This window comes from Taudactylus pleione, unplaced genomic scaffold (genome assembly GCF_031769625.1).
Source record: "Taudactylus pleione unplaced genomic scaffold, aTauple2 ptg000699l, whole genome shotgun sequence".
Lineage (NCBI taxonomy): Eukaryota > Metazoa > Chordata > Amphibia > Anura > Myobatrachidae > Taudactylus > Taudactylus pleione.
In genome coordinates, this window is record NW_028285101.1 from 1,836,914 (window position 1) to 1,856,974 (window position 20,061).

Consider the following 20,061-nt stretch of genomic DNA (forward strand, 5'->3'; position numbering starts at 1 on the left):
ATTCATTGTGCGACGCGTCGCAAATGGGGCAATCGGCCCAAAATCGCAAGCCAGCATTAGTTACGGCCCTGTATCGAAGTGATGTTATAACACATGGCAACAGATTTCACTTTCTAAGCTAAAAATAAACCATAATTCAAAAGCCGTATGTGAAAAAGTAAAACGTGGTCCCAATGGATCAGTAGTTTAGGACATCTAGAAAAATTGTCCTTACAACACTTGATTAGCTCATTTATGGGTGAGGGTCATCATTTACTGTATGCACAGCTCTTAACCCCTTCGCTGCTGAAGATTTTCTCACCCCGATTCTGAGGCCAGTTTTCTATGTTTATCATACTTGCCTACTTTTCAAAAAGCATTTCAGGGAGCATGTGAAAGCAACACCTATGAGTGCGGCGGTAAAGTGGGCGTGTACTGCTACATCTGGGGGGCGTGTCATAACATTTATTTACATCCAAATATAAATGAGCCCTAGAGCAGTTAAGCAAATGACAATCGTCCATTTGCTCACAAACACTGGAAAATAGCCAAAAATGGTTGTTCAGACAAATTGGTTAAAACACACAAATGTTACCAATTTGAACAATTTTTTTTGTCCCTTTTTCAGTGTTTAAAACCATATGATCGATTGTCATTTGCTCCCATACATTACCAGGTTTTCATTCCAACCAGCCAGATTGGACAGATATCTGACAGATAATTGTATAGTGGATGCCCAGCTTTAGTGTGATTTCATCCACAAGTAGATCTTACTGATGCTTTTCAGAAAATGCAGCCATAGGGATCACTGTGCCTTATAACCAATGCAGGGAAATTATACTAATTATCCCATGTGAATGTACATATTTTCTATTATATAACAGGTACATAATGGGGGTGAGGTGCAATCAGGGAGATTACTAGACTCTTCCGGGAGTCAGGGAGACTGCTACTATTTCAGGGAGTCTCCCTGACAATGAGGGAGAGTTTGCAAGTATGCTGTTTATGCTGGTCACATTCCATTACAAATAGCAATAGCATTACAAATAGCATAGTCAAAATGGTCAGAAAAGTAATTTGAAATTAGTTAACCAAAATATATATATATATTTTTTTTATTTGTAAATATTACACACAAATACTTTTTTGTGGTTCTTTTTTCTGCCACATTTCCAAAATAGCAAAAAGCAGGATTCTACATGTAGGTTGTAAAAAAAAAAAAAAAAAGAGTTGACGATAAAATTATTATTAGGAAGAATAAGGCAGCTACTGAATTTAATGGGGAGCCACTTTTTTTTTATTTGGCACTAGATGGGGGACAAATGGGCTTTAGATTGCTTATCCTCCGCATTCTGGAAAATTTACATTTTTGTTTCAGTTATTTTTTTAAACAGATGATCACCAGACAATTTCTGCTAAGGGGCCACATTATTTTAAAGAGGGGGCTCCCCTCTTTGATATGTGGTTGCCCTCCAAGGCGTTAAAGTGCCCTCCAATCTGTATATACGGAAAATTAATATTTTTTGTAGTGCAGGGCAATATTGTCTGGTGATCACCAAACAATGGCTACTAGGGGCATTAGCGTATCTATAATGGGGGCATGGTACTGCACACATAATTATACTTACCTCTCTGGAGTCCCGCATCTGTTGGCACTGCGACACTGCAATATAGTAGAATTCACTAGGAAAATAGAGCGGTGGCCTTTTGTTTTGCTCATGCACAATAGAGATGTCCCCGGGAATGTTGCACGGGTTCCATGTTCCTGGAGACCAGATTCTACTGCACTGCAAGAGAGGAGGGGGCCCACACAGAGCCTGCACACTGCCCTCCTCCTCTCTTAAACAGGACTCCCTTCTTTCAAATATTGGTACCCCCCATTATTGCAGATGTCATTATAGGGGTGATATTATCACTACAGAAAACCTACAATTTCTGTAGCACAGGGTAGCATTGTCTTGTGATCATAGGTGACTACCAGACAATAAGTACTAAGGGGACCCATCATTTGAAAGATCTCCCCTCTTTCTAAAATGGGTGCCCCTTAATTATTGGATGCTGGGTTAGGGGAGGTAATTCACCATGCCTGGACTTCCTGATTTTTTCGTACGGCAAGTTATTTTGCCTGGTGATCACACTGATAATATGGGGGCACAAAGTTTAAAGAGTGGACTACCCTGTTTGGAAAGAGGTTTCCCCCTATCTTGGTAGGTGCTGGGATTGGGGAGATAGTGGGACTTAAAGATCCTTCACCCATATTTTTTATTAATTAATATTTTTTAACAAAAGCAGGTTGGCTCTTCCTGGACTGCATCAGCCGCTGTTCGGAGTGCCCACCAATCACCAAAGACTAGTAGGGGAAAGGTAAAAACTTTTATCTTCTTTTTTTTTTTCCTTCAGTTTTTCAGCCACTTACTGTGAAGGACAAGTGAGTCTCGTCCTCAGCAGTCTGGGTGCATATCCTCCACAGCAGAGAGGTTAATATCCACCATAGCAGCTCAATGAGTTGGAGTCACTTGGACTTTGACATTCAGGAATTTAGTTTTATATTTTGTTCAGTTATTCAGATGTAGATTTTCTGGTGTGCTTCGGATTACTCTCCTGCCGCATGATCCAAATTCCACCTAGCACCAGTTTACATCAATGATTACGAGGCGTGCATGTTTTGTGGCTGCAATGCAATCCCAAATCATCAACCCACAACCGTTCTTGATGGTTTCCATGAAGTTCTTATGCTGAGACACTGCTTACTCTATGCCAAACACTGTTTTTGCATTAAGGACAAAATCCATTTTGATCTCATCTGTCCAGAGTACATTATTCAAGACTATTTTTTTTATTTAAACGCAACCTAAGCTATACTGTGAGATTTGATTTTTATTACTTTTGTAGAGACAGGTCTTCCATGGAAACCAATAAATTAATCAGTCTCTTTCTGTAACTGTAACATTTACAGTGTTGACTTGTTCTGGGAATCCCTGGATATTGCTTTTTGGGTTGATTGTAATTTCTTGAACCATCCTTATTCTCCATATGTAAAGAAGATTTCTTAATGTAAAATGATGGACTTTAAATTGTGCGTATATGGCTTTATAACCCTTTCCAGGCTGGCCACTGTAACAATTGCTTCTCTGCAATCAGTGCAGGCATGTTGTTAACACTAACATGAATGCTACAGTTTGAACTGCCAAAGGTTCTGCTTATTTTAGGGATGGCCATCGACTGATAACCATCAATGATATTGGTGTTTTCCACTGATGGTAAAGATCCAGTGTTTCTGCCATCGTTGGTACAGAAGTCCCACATTTTTTTTCCTCTTTTTCTATGTGGTGCTGTGACACAGAGCCTAGCTCCACTCCTCAATGTGACCAACGAAACCCCACCCCCAGCTCTGATTGGCCCGGTGAGTAATAGAGTAGGGATGACCATTGGTGGGTGAAACCATTGATGGTTCTTCTGCCAATTGTTTCATACCATCAAGGTTAACCACCAATGGTACCATCGATTGTGACAATGGATGGTTTACCCACCAGTGGCCATCCCTAGCTTATATATGGCCTGATTCTGAGTTGGGAGAAAGCAAAAAAGTAACTGTGTACCTGGACAAACCATGTTGAAATCCAAGGGGTGCAAATACATTTATTTTTACATGTAAGGTAAATACTGGCCGATTTTTGCATGTAGCCCATATCGAGGAGCTTTATTTTTATACATCAATTTAGATTTAAAATTAGACTCGCCCTTCTCAAATCTAAATTTGCACATTTTAAATCTGCAGTGCAACATGGCTTTGACAAGATGCACAGTTAAGTTAGATACACACTGTACGATTTTGATTGATCGGCGGACAAATGGGGCAGTATTTTGGCAAATTGAAAGCCCCAATATCTGTGTACACGATATGCAATTTGTTATTAGGACTTAGCGATTTTTCGGCACACCACCCTGATTTTGCTTATGTCCGCTCATGGGAAAACATAGGAAATATGGGAAGCTTATCGAGAATGTACCCACACTCCTTGATATCAGGACATTGAGCCAAGATTTTCTGTCTTGGCTGACTGATAAAATGGTTAAAAAATGTCCACAAACGCATTCCTTCGACTATTCTATCAGTGAAACACCGAAATTGTTTCTATACACTATACCAGTGGTTCCCAAACTTTTTTGAATCACAGCGCCCTAGAGTGTCAGTATTATCTTCATGGCACCCCTAAGCCATAAGTCTTTTGTTGAGAAATTCAAAAACAAATGTAGTAAAGTGAAGTAAATTGTGTCATCCTTAGGGTCAGTTATGTGGTGGTGGACAGGACTGAGCTCCTGTTTGTCCACATATTTACAATACATTGACCATAAATAATTTGATTTGGTGCTGGAGCACCATCCTGAGGCACCCCTGCAAGTGTCCTGAGGCACCCCAGGGTGCCACGGCGCACAGTTTGGGAACCACTGCACTATACAATAAATCAGGCCTATCACCCAATTATTGCCAAATCGGTCCAATCATTTTATATGGTGTACCTAGCTTTACATGCTCTTTTTTTTTTTTATTTACTCCCTCAGAATCAGGCCCATAGAGAGGTGGTACATCTTCCTGATGATGAAATAATGAAGTGTGCATGGTTATCAGCACCTGGCTCAAATTACCTTCCTCATGTATATGACAGTGTTGAGGGTTTATGCACTTCCTTTTCACAGACTTTTTAATAGTGTTATTTTTTTTGTCTAAACAATGACACTGTATATTGTATTTTAGGCCAAATAATCCATAATAGACTTTACTTTATTAAGGCAAGTTGGATAGAGTAATGTTCAAAGAAGTATGATGCTCTGGCTTCTACCACCTTCTGACTGACCTGTTTGTGAGGGTAGACATTAATGTGGCACTTTATACACTCTTGACCCATATTGGCCCAGGAGTTTCCACTCATCCATTTTCGTTTGCATTTGGGACATTTATATTCTCCAAAACACCTTTTCTTCCCTTGATATGGGGTTAGACCTTCACCTTTTGGACGAGCCTGAAAAAAACAAAACAGAACAAGGATTACTCAGCAGACACACACATGATCACTTGTGTACATACTTTTAGTTCCGTATGACCAGCCATTTTGTATGTGTTGACCCAAATTACTTTTCTGCAGAACCATAACCTCCATTGCAGGGTTACGGCAGATCTCATTTATTATTTTGTCTAATAGTTTTGTAAGTGAAATATGAAAAGTTTGATTACACTTAACACATTTACTTGTGTCATTTCTTGAGCAAAATTATTTAAAATGTACTTTAGTAACTAGAAGTTGATCTAATTAGCAGTATAAAAGAAAATAGACTACTTTCTGAACAAAAGTAGAGGTACGAGATCTGTAATCTGCAAACAAGTTCTATTGAAAAACTTGAAAATGTAAGGAGAAAGTAAAGTAAATCTCATCAGTGAGTAAATGTTCGCAGAGCATTTCCTGTGACAAGCTCTGCGTACTACAAAGAAAACCAGATTTTCCCAAACCGCCATGACTGTCCGGGATTTAAGGATATCCATGCTTAAGCACAGGTGACTTAATTAGTAACTCAGTCATTCCGATTTAACCATGTGGACTAAAGCATGGAGATCCTTTAAAACCTGGTAATTGCAGAGTTTAGGAAACTGAATATTAAACAATATTGAACCTCAATTAAAGTTCAGAGTGAATCCAGCTAGATGGTGCAATGTTTCACCTTGGTAAAAACATGTTGCGCCGCACAGGGACAAATAACGTAGAAATAATTTTATTTACAGTATGTTGTACTTTTTTCTAATGGGACTCGTGGTGCTTTACATTTAAAGACAAAAATACATAATATAAGTGACGTGAAGCAGCCGACTTGGACGCACTGCTGTACAATAGTTACAGTGAGGAAAGTACAAAATAAACAACACTATAGTGGTAATAATGAGCAAGAAACATAGTCATAATCTGCTTCTTGCATTATTCATCCTATCTATAACAAGTGGGCAGCCATCTTGGGTGCACTGCATTGTTCAAGCAACAGGATAAGCAATACTTGAAAATATGATGCAGAATTAGTAGGAAGTGGGCTAGATGCTGGAGGGTGATCTGTTACAGGTTGAGTCTCCCATATCCAAAATGCTTGGGACCAGGGGTATTTTGGATATCGGAATATTCCGTATTTTGTAACAATTGCATACCATAATGAAATATCTTGAGAATAGGACCTAAATATACACACAGAATGCATTTATGTGTTATATACACCTTATACACACAGCCTGCAGGTCATTTTATACAATATACTTAATAATTTTGTGGTTCAAACAAAGTTTGTGTACAGAAATGAAATTCATTTATGTTTCATATACACCTTATACACAAAGCCTGAAGGTAATGTTATACAATATTTTTAATAATTTTCTGCCTTAGACAAAGTTTGAGTACATTGAACCATCAAAAATTAAAAAGGTTTCATTATCTCAGTCATGCCAAAAATATTCTGTATTTTGGAATATTTGGATATGGGAGACTCAACCAGTATTTCAGGAGTCTGTGAGGAATCACCACCATTTGGGCATCTCCCAGACATGCCTGGAAAGTGGATATGTATGCATTAAACCTTTGCCTACTGTAAAAAAACTCAAAAGAAAAGTTAACTGCATCAATTTAGTTACACCCCCACCCCTTAAACACACATCATTATTATAAAGCGGGTTTTAGTTGCTGCTTTATCTCAAAGAATCCCCTCATGTGTCAGTGCAGATCAGCAGCCATATGGCTTGAGTTAAAGCTTATCTGTTTCAGCCCACTCTATTGTTTGATCTTGGCCAGCACATTAAGTAGCATTTTTATATTTCATTATACTGGATTATTTGCTAATCTAGCCATACATGCCCATGTGGTGGGGATGCTCTTCAGAGGATCAGAACCTTAAAACATAACTCGTCTGCTACAGTACAATACTGTATGTGGAGATTACTCTTTTATTTTTTGTTTCCGATGTATAAAAAAATTGACATTGTCCAAACATTCCAGTACAGTTCATTTAGTGTAATATATGTATAATTATCTATATTGCCTATTTGTTCATCTAGTGTAGCAGATTTCTGCATAATGCAACTAAATAAGGGTACAAAAACCATTAAGGGGCAGACGCAAAATTGGCTTTTACAATGCAAAAAAAATTGCTGGGAAAAATGTTAAAGCTGCTACGTTGTACATCCAACAGTCACTCCTTTTTATAAATGTCTTCCAGTGTCTATAAAGTTTGTGACTATACCTTGAACTCAGATCAGTACTTCATGGCAGTATGATACAGTAACTATATGAATAACATCATTGTGTATACCATTATCTTGCTGGGAGCGTCTACTAAAGGCTGGAGCTATATATGTAATTTCCTGTTATGCCCCTACAGCACACCCAGTGCCATCATCGGAGAAGCCTGCAGTGGACGTCTCTTTACTTAAGGCGCCACCTGCGCCTTTTGCATATTTTAGTACAGCCAAAGACTCAGCTGCTGTGCTACTGCGTCCATCTCTGAATCAGGGTGTCGCACGCATGCTTGGATTATCAATTTTGTAAAAATAAATACATTTCCCCCACTGATAACTCTACTATATCTATTCACAAGTAATGATCCCATATCAAAAGACTGGAAAGATATTGTGATGCAGATCACATTTGTGTGTGTGTGTATGTAATTTTACGATCGTTCAGATCTATGGACAAAGATACCAATAGGAAGCTATCCCTGCGATGTGCTAGAAAAGGGGTGGGAAACTTTTTTTTCTGCCGAGGGCCATTTTGATATATATATATATATATATAACACATTCGCGGGCCCGGTGCAGGCCATGCCCCCTCGGTGTGATGTCACACGGGGTTGGGGCCACAATCGCCTGTGATTATAGCAATGCCCAGAGGATCCTGAGGATGTTCCGGGGAGCTGTAAGGGCAGCGGTGTGACTCTTTGAAAGGTCCAGGCGGCACTGCTGCATAGATTCTGGCTGCAGGGTGCCAAATGAGGCTAGCAGAAAAAAGCTCAGAGGGCCAGACCAAATGATTCTGCGGACCTTATACGGCCCCTGGGCCTGAGGTTCCCCATCCCTGTGCTAGAAGCATACTTGTCTACTCTCCCAGAATGGCCGGGAGGCACCCGAAAATTAAGTGTTGCTCCCGGCCGCCCGGAAAATAGGGCAAGTCTCCCGCACCCCCCTGTCAGCTTTTTGCAACCCCCCGCAGCTGCCCACTTACAGTGCAGAAGTGGGTGATTCGGGGGCCCAATGACGCGATTTGTGCTGAATCGCATCATCGTAAACCCGACCCCTGCTATACAATGCACAATGCCTGCAATCTTGGCACTGTATAGCAGGAGACAGGCCATGATGATGCAATTGCGTAGCCACCCCCTCCCTATAAAGCCCACCCACACTCCCCTCCTGAGCGAAAAGTCAGCAAGTATGGCTAAAGTAAAGTGGTTGCTAATGTACGTGCGCGTTCATCAGATACACATTTTCCTATAGATCCCTTTCCTGGAACTTTTGCAGTAATTGTTGGAAGGAGTGTACTCCTGCACTGCCTCCTATCCAGTACTTTGCAAGGTAAGCTGATTCGCCGGCCACTAGGACCTGCGGGAGCTCAGTGAGAAAGGTCCGTCCTCTTTCTCTGCATCTTTCCTCCCCGGTGTTCTATGAGAACGGATGGATACAGGAGACTCTGCAGCCACAGAGCCCATACTGGACACTGCAAGTACACAGTATCATCACTGCTATAGGGGGCACAATAGTGCTACCATCCATCAGTGTATTTACCTCTATCATGCCATGTGCACTGTAATGCAGAGCATTACCCTAAGCTCCAGGTTATATATATATATATATATCTGCATACCACTATTTTACCTGTGACATCCCTGTGTCTTATGCTGCTTGTTGTTCTACCCAATTCGATAAATCTAAGAACTTGTTAAGCTGTACCAATTGTGGACTAAATGACACCAGCACCTACAATTGCATTACATATTTAAAAATTTAACACCACATGTACCTTGGCTAAGTATATTGCATCCTGGCATAGCAATCAATCTGGAGGACTACTGTACCCAGCACGTCCGCTTGCATTTTACACTCAGTGACAGGTCATAGACTCAGTGCCCAGATCTCCAGCATCGTTTTAATTCTATACTCTGCCAACAGGTTATGGAACCAGAGTGTTGTCACCGATTACTCTGCTAATAGAAATGTAGACCATAGGCATTAGCCACCACGACCAAAGCATTCCGGAGCTTGGTAAATTTGACATCTTTGCTTTTGTGGTTGAAAACGGGGGATCACAGCAGATATCTCCAATGAAAAGCATCTTATGACCTTTATTATTTTAGCAGAAGACCCTTAAAAATGGAGTCAATGATTTTCCACTTCAGAACACAAGTATCTTGGCCCTGTATGGTAGAATATGGCCTACTACAGCACCCTTACTTTGTATAACGTAGGCGAGGAGCACAGTTATTTGACACTGTTCATTTTGTTTTCCGACAAAAGGTAACACAATTACAAACTCTGTTACTTTTGAAAGCTTTTGAATTATCTTGTAGTAGCAGTCAGGAAGCTGTCTTTGTTATGTAGTTTATCTCTTGTCCGCTCCCTATTTGTGGCCTGCAGCCTAGTGGTTGGGTTGCAGGTCACTTACACACACCTCTGCCAGTACAAACACCAACGATGACTGATCACTGAACATAAACATTTTTTACATATTATGGAATCACAGAAGTTAAGTTCAACATCCCTAACACACATAGGCACTAGCACATAACTATGCACTATCACATAACTATGCTATTGTGGCTCATTTCTCTTAGTGGCCTGCTTACAGTGCAACAGGGTCAACAAGTCACATATTTGGGTGCTTGTTAAATATCCAAAACTTCATGATATTCCGTAGCATAAAGCAATGGCTTATTTCTCTGGCGTTGTCCTGACATGCAAGAGAACCACGCTTGTATTTACATTAGATACTTTATTACAACCTTGTGTTACTGGACATCCTGATTTTTTGATGGACACTACATCGTTTTTGAACAAATTAATAGCATTGGGCGATATTCCACCAGATAGTCTATTATGTAGTATAGATGTTTCGAATTTGTATACGATTATACCGAATGATGTAGGTATTGAGGCAGTGCGTCAATTGATTGATGGGAATCCTTTGTATATTGGTCCCAATGTTGATTTGATTACCCATCTATTGAATATGATTCTTACGCATAACTTCTTTACTTTTGAGGGTAAATTGTATTTGCAACGCATGGGGTGTGCGATGGGGTCTAATGTGGCCCCATCGTACGCCAATGCGTATATGTTTTTGGAAGAACGGAAAATTTTCTTTTCATCTCCATCTATATCTGGCTGCATTTATATGTATGCTAGATATATAGATGACATATTCATCATCTGGACGGGTACACAACAGGCATTTAGTGAGTTCATGGAGGGCCATAATAGGACTACAAGTCCTATTAAATTTACATATGACATCAAATGTGATTGTGTGACCTTTCTTGATGTTGAAATTCGTAATTTTAATGGGACCATTAGTACAGCTCTTTACAATAAACCGACGGATAGAAACTCCTTGCTTCATGCTGATAGCTTTCACCCCAAATCTCTCAAGTATGGCTTGCCATACTCACAATTTCTACGTGCCATACGCATTTGTAATGATATTGTGGTAGCAGGGGTAAAAATAGATGAGATGATCACCAGGTTTTTGCAACGTGGTTATGATAGAAATTCCTTGTTACAGGCTAAGTATAAAGCACTGATGGTGTCCCGTGATAATTTATTGGGTCCCAAGTCAATCTCAGTACAACATAAACGTATGCCCTGGGTAAATCACTATAATACCTGTAGTCCAACTATTGGTGCAATTACAAAGAAATACTGGCCCATCATACAGAATGACACTGAATTAAATCTTGTGGATACAACCATTATGTCATGTTACACCCGTGGTAAAAATATTTATGATTGGGTTGTGAAGACTGACACTGCCAGAGACATTGATAAAAATAGGGGTGGACACTTTTTGAGGCAGAAGAACGGGTGCTTCAAATGTCTCAATTGTTTAACCTGCCGGTATATGTTAACAGGTGATTCCTTTGTGAATCCCCTTAGTGGTAAACGGTATAATATAAGATTTAGATTAAGCTGTACCACAAAATTTGTGATTTATCTCATTACATGCCCCTGTGGCCTTGGTTATGTGGGGAAGACAGACAGGACTTTGAGGGATCGTATGGCATTACATCGATCTGCCATACGTGCTGCTATTAATTCAGGGACGAGTGACCAGCCTGTGGCAAGGCATATTTTACAGGCGGGCCACAATATTTCCACGCTCCGATATATTCTAATTGATCATGTCCCACCTCCAAGTAGGGGAGGTGACCGTTCACGTAAGTTATTACAACGAGAGTCCTATTGGATATTTTGTTTGGGCACCCTATCTCCCAGGGGACTGAATGAGAACTTGGGTCTACATTGCTTCTTGTAGTGGCAATGTACATTGCTATCGTTGGAATAGAAATAGTTGATTCCAATACATTTTGTATGTGTGAAGTGATTGAGTATTAACTGCATTGTATTTATGCAGCATTAATGTGCATTACGACATTAGCTCTACATAGGATCAATGGCTAAAATATTGGGTGAGCAATTAATATTATTAATATCATTAATCTTCTATAAGTGATTGGAAAGTGTTTGATCAGGTATTTGGACTTATTCCTTATGTCTTTGTATTTTTTTACCAGCATTAGCTCTTATTACGTGGTTCATATATGTATTTATTGAACATTAGTGTGATAATATACATGCCCTGATTTAATGCATGATATTGATCTTAAATGTATGTATGTATGTTTTTGTAATGTGATATTATAGATAGTTTAGTCAAATGCCACTTATTTGTTTATTTGTTTATTTCACTTCTGTATTTGGTTGCTGCGGCAACGGGTCGCGCGGGTGACGTCATTGGTGGACGCCGCTGGGTCGGACCCGGAAGCAGCAGCCGTACACGTGGGAATGGTGTGGGTATAAGTAGGTGTATTTGTTTGTCTTCTTGTTATCCTGATGACGATGTATTAACATCGAAACGTTGATACGCATTTGACCTGCCGTTTGTGTGTTTTTTTGGACGAGTGCCGCCGGTCTGTTTGTATATATATATATATATATATATATATATATCTGCATACCACTATTTTACCTGTGACATCCCTGTGTCTTATGCTGCTTGTTGTTCTACCCGATTCGATAAATCTAAGAACTTGTTAAGCTGTACCAATTGTGGACTAAATGACACCAGCACCTACAATTGCATTACATATTTAAAAATTTAACACCACATGTACCTTGGCTAAGTATATTGCATCCTGGCATAGCAATCAATCTGGAGGACTACTGTACCCAGCACGTCCGCTTGCATTTTACACTCAGTGACAGGTCATAGACTCAGTGCCCAGATCTCCAGCATCGTTTTAATTCTATACTCTGCCAACAGGTTATGGAACCAGAGTGTTGTCACCGATTACTCTGCTAATAGAAATGTAGACCATAGGCATTAGCCACCACGACCAAAGCATTCCGGAGCTTGGTAAATTTGACATCTTTGCTTTTGTGGTTGAAAACGGGGGATCACAGCAGATATCTCCAATGAAAAGCATCTTATGACCTTTATTATTTTAGCAGAAGACCCTTAAAAATGGAGTCAATGATTTTCCACTTCAGAACACAAGTATCTTGGCCCTGTATGGTAGAATATGGCCTACTACAGCACCCTTACTTTGTATAACGTAGGCGAGGAGCACAGTTATTTGACACTGTTCATTTTGTTTTCCGACAAAAGGTAACACAATTACAAACTCTGTTACTTTTGAAAGCTTTTGAATTATCTTGTAGTAGCAGTCAGGAAGCTGTCTTTGTTATGTAGTTTATCTCTTGTCCGCTCCCTATTTGTGGCCTGCAGCCTAGTGGTTGGGTTGCAGGTCACTTACACACACCTCTGCCAGTACAAACACCAACGATGACTGATCACTGAACATAAACATTTTTTACATATTATGGAATCACAGAAGTTAAGTTCAACATCCCTAACACACATAGGCACTAGCACATAACTATGCACTATCACATAACTATGCTATTGTGGCTCATTTCTCTTAGTGGCCTGCTTACAGTGCAACAGGGTCAACAAGTCACATATTTGGGTGCTTGTTAAATATCCAAAACTTCATGATATTCCGTAGCATAAAGCAATGGCTTATTTCTCTGGCGTTGTCCTGACATGCAAGAGAACCACGCTTGTATTTACATTATGGATTACATGTATTAACTGTAGCCATATGTGAGAGGCTAAAGCAAACTTTGATTCAGTCCCTTCTGCACAGGGTTATCATAAAATGTGAAGTATGAAATACTCCTTTTGATTATACTAATTGGGGAAAGCACCACTGTTGTTATTACTATTATTTAATGTTCCCACGCATAAATTCATCCACTAAAAAGCAAAGGCAGAAGTTATTAACATGAACCTTGAGAGAGAAAAAAAGTGTCCCTCTCCTATACTCATTAAGGCCTTTTAAAGTTTTGGCGGATACAGGACCAGCGGCATCCCGCACGCCGGTACCCTCCATGTCCTACACCAGCCACAGGTTTTGTTGCTGTGACAGTGTGTGTGGCCTGAGTTACACCCATGCACAACTGACTGGCACGTAGCCTTTGGAAGGAGCTGCCAGCACAACTATTGAATAAGAACATTTCATACTTTGGCTCAAGCTGTATACACACACAATGATTTTGTTACCAATGATTTTCTGAACGATTTTCTGTCAGATTATCTGTCAGATTTTTTAAAATGTAATGAACGATTTTTTTGAACTACAAACGATTTTTGCATATTCCCTTAATGAAATGAGTTGACAAGTCTGACTGAACTACAAACGTGAACGCGCATGAATGATAATCGTTCATCGTTTGACTCAGAAAGTGAACGATTTTTTGAAACGATTATCGTTAAACGATAATCGTTCGAAAAAATCGTTGTGTGTGTATGCAGCTTTAGAAATAAACATGCAAACTTCCTGGTGTACAATTCTTGATGAACTGTTTGGCTGTGATGGTAACAGTAACCGGTCCACTTTAATTTCCACAATGTGATTGTGGCCACTGCCAGGAACCAATAGTTACTGATACTTATAATTTATGCGTGCTGGTTAATAGATGAGGTACATTGTGCTCTGACCTGCATAGGACCACTGGGCCAGGAACAGGTGGTCTGTTCAGTAAGGTTTATTTTCCTTTTTTCTTATACCATAAGAACAGTGGGCCTGATTCAGACCCGCTCGTGAGCGCTATGCTTGTGGCAACGAGACCCTACCACAAGGGTCTCGCGCAAACCCGATGGTTGCGATGGTCTTGACCATCGCGACCATCATCATGGCCGCTCACTATAGCTGTGGGTGGTCACCCACAGCTATGCGAGCGGCCAGGAGGCAGTTCTGAAAAACCAGAGGGCCGGTCCTGATTCAGAGTGAGCGCTCTGTCAGAGCATCCGGCTCTGAATCAGGCCCAGTCTCCCTTCACCACACCGTACAAACATGACTTTCTCATGGTATCAATGCATTTTGGATCAGCAAGTATACAAAATAACTACAGAATGCACATAAAAAAAAAAAAAAAGAAGAGGAACCCTGGGAACCTTAATCACCTAGGAGGGTACGACGAGGCTAGGTTGGAGCACCATTTAAGATTAGTAACGAGGGATAACTGGCATACCACTTGATATTAAATGGGGTCCAATTCTCTTACAAAATGAAACCGCAGTTTTGCTCTCCTTCTAAATAATAGGTGCACCTTATTCTTCCTGCAGCTGGTTCAAACTAGGGGCCCTATTTATCAACTATGCATAACCCTTTGTTAAATGGGTTAGGGCATCCTTTCTGTATTTAACAAACGGCAGTCTAGGATTATCGAGCTGTTTGTCACTCCGTCGCTCTTGCCATCTTTACGACGGCAGTCCTTCCGGCTTCAGCGAAGCCTTCTAGGCACTGCCAGGTCCCTGCCGGGTTACTCAGTCATGCACATGCGCAGACTGACAGTCGCACATGACAGAGTAGCCCGTCGCTGGCAGTGATAGGCTGCCAGCAGGTGAGTAGAGATTGTTGCTGGACCTTGCCAGAGTGGTAAGTAATGATGAATACCAATGGCATATTTGTTTGTATCACTGCAATACTAAACAAAATATGCCACTAGTATTAAGGTTCATTCATAAATGGGATCCTAGAGATTAGTGATGAGCGGTTCGGATTCTGAGGAATCCGAACCGCTCCGAACAGGTGGAATCCGAGTCCACCCGAATGCAAGTTCGGGTGTTCCCGCCTGACTTGGATTCCACCTCGAGGCCGAACGTCACCCGGCCGGCGTCGGATTCTCGCGAGACCTCGCGAGAGCCGGGTGACGTTCGGCCTCTATAAAAGGCGCGGCGCCCGGCTGTCGGCGCCATTTCGCGTGACTGTATCAGACGGAACAGTCACGCTTAGTTAAGTTAGTGATAGAGAGGGGAAAAGTGAGACTACAGTTAGATTACAGTTAGAGTAGTTCTTGCCACTGTGTGCTCCGTGACTGGGCTTAGCCCACTGAGTGCATTATACAAGCTCTGTGACTGGACTTAGCCCACTGTGTATATTTATAATATTATATAAGCTCCCTGACTGGACTTACCCCACTGTGTGTATTATACAAGCTCCGTGACTGGACTTAGCCCACTGTGTGCATTATACAAGATCCGTGACTGGGCTTAGCCCACTGAGTGCATTATACAAGCTCCGTGACTGGACTTAGCCCACTGTGTATATTTATAATATTATATAAGCTCCCTGACTGGACTTACCCCACTGTGTGTATTATACAGGCTCCGTTACTGGACTTAGCCCACTGTGTGTATTATACAAGCTCCGTGACTGGGCTTAGCCCACTGTGTGTATAATACAAGCTCCGTGACTGGGCTTAGCCCACTGTGTGTATTATACAAGCTCCGTGACTGGGCTTAGCCCACTGTGTGTATTATACAAGCTCCGTGACTGGGCTTAGCCCACTGTGTGTATAATACAAGCTCCGTGACTGGGCTTAGCCCACTGTGTGTATTATACAAGCTCCGTGACTGGGCTTAGCCCACTGTGTGTATTATACAAGCTCCGTGACTGGACTTAGCCCACTGTGTGCATTATACAAGATCCGTGACTGGGCTTAGCCCACTGTGTGCATTATACAAGCTCCGTGACTGGACTTAGCCCACTGTGTATATTTATAATATTATATAAGCTCCCTGACTGGACTTACCCCACTGTGTGTATTATACAGGCTCCATTACTGGACTTAGCCCACTGTGTGTATTATACAAGCTCCGTGACTGGGCTTAGCCCACTGTGTGTATAATACAAGCTCCGTGACTGGGCTTAGCCCACTGTGTGTATAATACAAGCTCCGTGACTGGGCTTAGCCCACTGTGTGTATTATACAAGCTCCGTGACTGGGCTTAGCCCACTGTGTGTATTATACAAGCTCCGTGACTGGGCTTAGCCCACTGTGTGTATTATACAAGCTCCGTGACTGGACTTAGCCCACTGTGTGCATTATACAAGATCCGTGACTGGGCTTAGCCCACTGAGTGCATTATACAAGCTCCGTGACTGGACTTAGCCCACTGTGTATATTTATAATATTATATAAGCTCCCTGACTGGACTTACCCCACTGTGTGTATTATACAGGCTCCGTTACTGGACTTAGCCCACTGTGTGTATTATACAAGCTCCGTGACTGGGCTTAGCCCACTGTGTGTATTATACAAGCTCCGTGACTGGGCTTAGCCCACTGTGTGTATTATACAAGCTCCGTGACTGGGCTTAGCCCACTGTGTGTATTATACAAGCTCCGTGACTGGACTTAGGGCCTGATTCAGAGCCGGACGCTCTGACCAGAGCGCTCGCTCTGAATCAGGGCCCTCCTCCATTAAAATGGAGCGTCCTCCAGGACGCTCGTATAGCTGTGGGTCACCACCCACAGCATATACGAGCGTCCAAGAAGATGGTCGCGATGGTCTTGACCATCGGACTTGCGAGGGAAACCCTGCGGTCGGGTTTCCCAGCCACAAGCCCTGGAGTGATTTTGGCTCTATCAGAGCCAAAATCACTCCCACTGACATCACTAGTGATGTCAGTGGGGCCGGCTTCAGACGGTAGGCGTTCCCATGGGAACGCCTCCGTCTGGCAGGCACGCCCACCAAAGGGGGCGTGCTGTCAATCAACATCGACAGCACGCCCCCTTTGGTGCGAGACCCGGAGCGATGGGAAGCCCGTCGCTCGCCGGGTCTCGCGCATGCGCACGACGGAGCTCCCTCCGTCGTGCGCATGCGCAGTGGGGAACATCGACCCACTTGCGAGCGTACTGCCGCTCGCGAGTGGGTCTGAATGACCCCCTTAGCCCACTGTGTGTATTATACAGGCTCCGTGACTGGACTTAGCCCACTGTGTGTATTATACAAGCTCCGTGACTGGACTTAGCCCACTGTGTGTATTATACAGGCTCCGTGACTGGACTTAGCCCACTGTGTGTATTATACAAGCTCCGTGACTGGGCTTAGCCCACTGTGTGTATTATACAAGCTCCGTGACTGGGCTTGGCCCACTGTGTGTATTATACAGGCTCCATGACTGGACTTAGCCCACTGTGTGTATTATACAAGCTCCATGACTGGACTTAGCCCACTGTGTGTATTATACAAGATCCGTGACTGGGCTTAGCCCACTGTGTGTATAATACAAGCTCCGTGACTGGGCTTAGCCCACTGTGTGTATTATATAAGCTCTGTGACTGGGCTTAGCCCACTGTGTGTATTATACAAGCTCCGTGAAAGGGCATAAGCCCACTGTGTATATTGTACAGGCTCCGTGACTGGACTTAGCCACTGTGTGTATTATACAAGCTCCGTCACTGGGCTTAGCCCACTGTGTGTATTATACAAGCTCCGTGACTGGGCTTAGCCCACTGTGTGTATAATACAAGCTCCGTGAAAGGGCATAAGCCCAGTGAGTGCATACAAGCTCCGTGAAAGGGCATAGCCTGCTGAGTGTATTATACAAGCTCCGTGAAAAGGCATAAGCCCACTGAGTATATTATACAAGCTCCGTGAAAGGGCAAAAGCCCACTGTGTGTATTATACAGGCTCCGTGACTGGACTTAGCCCACTGTGTGTATTTATAATATTATACAAGCTCCGTGACTGGACTTAGCCCACTGTGTGCATTATACAAGCTCCTCTGCTCCACGGGAGGTTTCTGTCCTCCCTGAGCTCGCTTTAGGACACCTGCGTTACGGTTTGACAGGTGTACCGCACCAGTCAAAGTGTATTATACAAGCTCCGTGAAAAGGCATAAGCCCACTGTGTCTATTATACAAGCTCCGTGAAAGGGCATAAGCCCACTGAGTGTATTATACAAGCTCCGTGACAGGGCATAAGCCCAGTGAGTGCATACAAGCTCTGTGAAAGGGCATAATCCACTGTGTCTACTCAACAAGCTCCGTGAAAGGGCATAAGCCCACTGAGTGTATTATACAAGCTCCGTGACAGGGCATAGCCCACTGTGTGTATACAAGCTCCGTGACTCCAGTTCATAGTGATAAATTAATATGGATCACGAGAATGAACCGAGAGGAGAGCAGAAACAACAAGCAAATGCTAGCATTGCAGCGGCTGGAAGGCCATCACTTTCATCTAAAGCTGATGCTCAAAGGTGTAGAGGCTTTAACAATGTAGGGAACCTGAAATAAAAAAATGTAGATTTCACAGGGGTAAAGACAAAAAAAAACCCTCTAAAGACTACTACTATTACAGAAAATTGGCAACATACCATTCACCACACGTAGCGGCAAGGAAAGGCTCAGGCTTTGCCCTTTATTTCTAAGTGGTGGTTCTGCAACTGTCAGTGAGGCATCTTGTGCCTCTCATAATGATAAAAGACCTTATCAATCAGACTATAGAAGTGTGAAAAAATTTAAAACCAATAAGGCAGTAGATCAAACTGTGTTTTTTGAAACACAAATGTCAGAAATCCCTGAGGAGAGTCTAAGTGGGTCCACGAGTGGCATTGCTATGTGTAACCTTGACCTTTCAGAGAAGCCGCCCTCCACAGTTTCTTTTCCATCTGTAGTTGTGGGGATGAGCAATATTGCTGAGGACATAGAAATTGAGGATACACCCTGGAATTGCAAGAGGATGAGGGCAATATATGTGCAGCTGACGCTGGCACTAATGAGGATGTTGAGGATGAGGATATTATTTGTATAAGTCAGGCACCAGTGGAAGCAGCTCTTGGCCAAGATAAGAAGGCCATTGCCATGCCTGGGCATAGAACCAACAAATCCACATCTTTTGTGTGGAATTACTTTTACCCAAACCCTGACAACATTTGTCAAGCCATTTGTAGCCTCTGTGAGACCACAGTTAGTAGAGGTAGGGACGTTAAGCATCTAGGAACCTCTACGCTATTACGTCATCTGCAGCGAGCTCATGACAGGTGTTTGATAACAGAAACTACTGCTAAAAAAATAACAACAAACAGTCCAGCATTAGCAAGATGCCTTCTCTCTACTAAATCCCAGCACCTGCAATCTCCGCCAACAACACCTTCCTCCTCAATATCCTCAGAAATGATCAGTGGTAGTACAACATCCAATTTGTCAATGCTAAGTCACGGTGACTCCTCCAATTTCCAGGACACCTCAGAAGAAACTGAATCTTTGAGCGCTAGGCCTGCTGCTGGTGGATCTTTATCCCAGAAGTGGACCAAGAAGACTACTAGTAGTATACCAAAAAAACAATTGACTGTTAAAGAATCTCTTGCAAGGAGAAGCAAGTATGACAGCTCTCACCCTGTCGCACAGCGGATCACTGACGCCATGACAGCTATGCTAATATTAGATCTGCGTCCAATATCCGCAATTAATGCAGTGGGATTTACACAATTAATTGAG

At 42.3% G+C, this 20,061-nt stretch overlaps 1 protein-coding gene and 1 long non-coding RNA gene across 2 annotated transcripts in view; one reads left to right on the top strand and one right to left on the bottom strand.

The window, feature by feature from the left end:
• LOC148477687 (uncharacterized) overlaps positions 1–20,061 on the top strand; it is a 366,671-nt gene that overhangs the window by 55,175 nt on the left and 291,435 nt on the right. The window lies entirely within an intron of this gene.
• The window catches only part of ZCCHC24 (zinc finger CCHC-type containing 24), a 172,964-nt gene that overhangs the window by 16,937 nt on the left and 135,966 nt on the right, over positions 1–20,061 (bottom strand). The window contains exon 3 of the mRNA XM_088456366.1: positions 4,836–5,000. Coding sequence (XP_088312492.1) covers positions 4,836–5,000 — 165 coding nt within the window. The remainder of the gene's footprint in view (positions 1–4,835; positions 5,001–20,061) is intronic.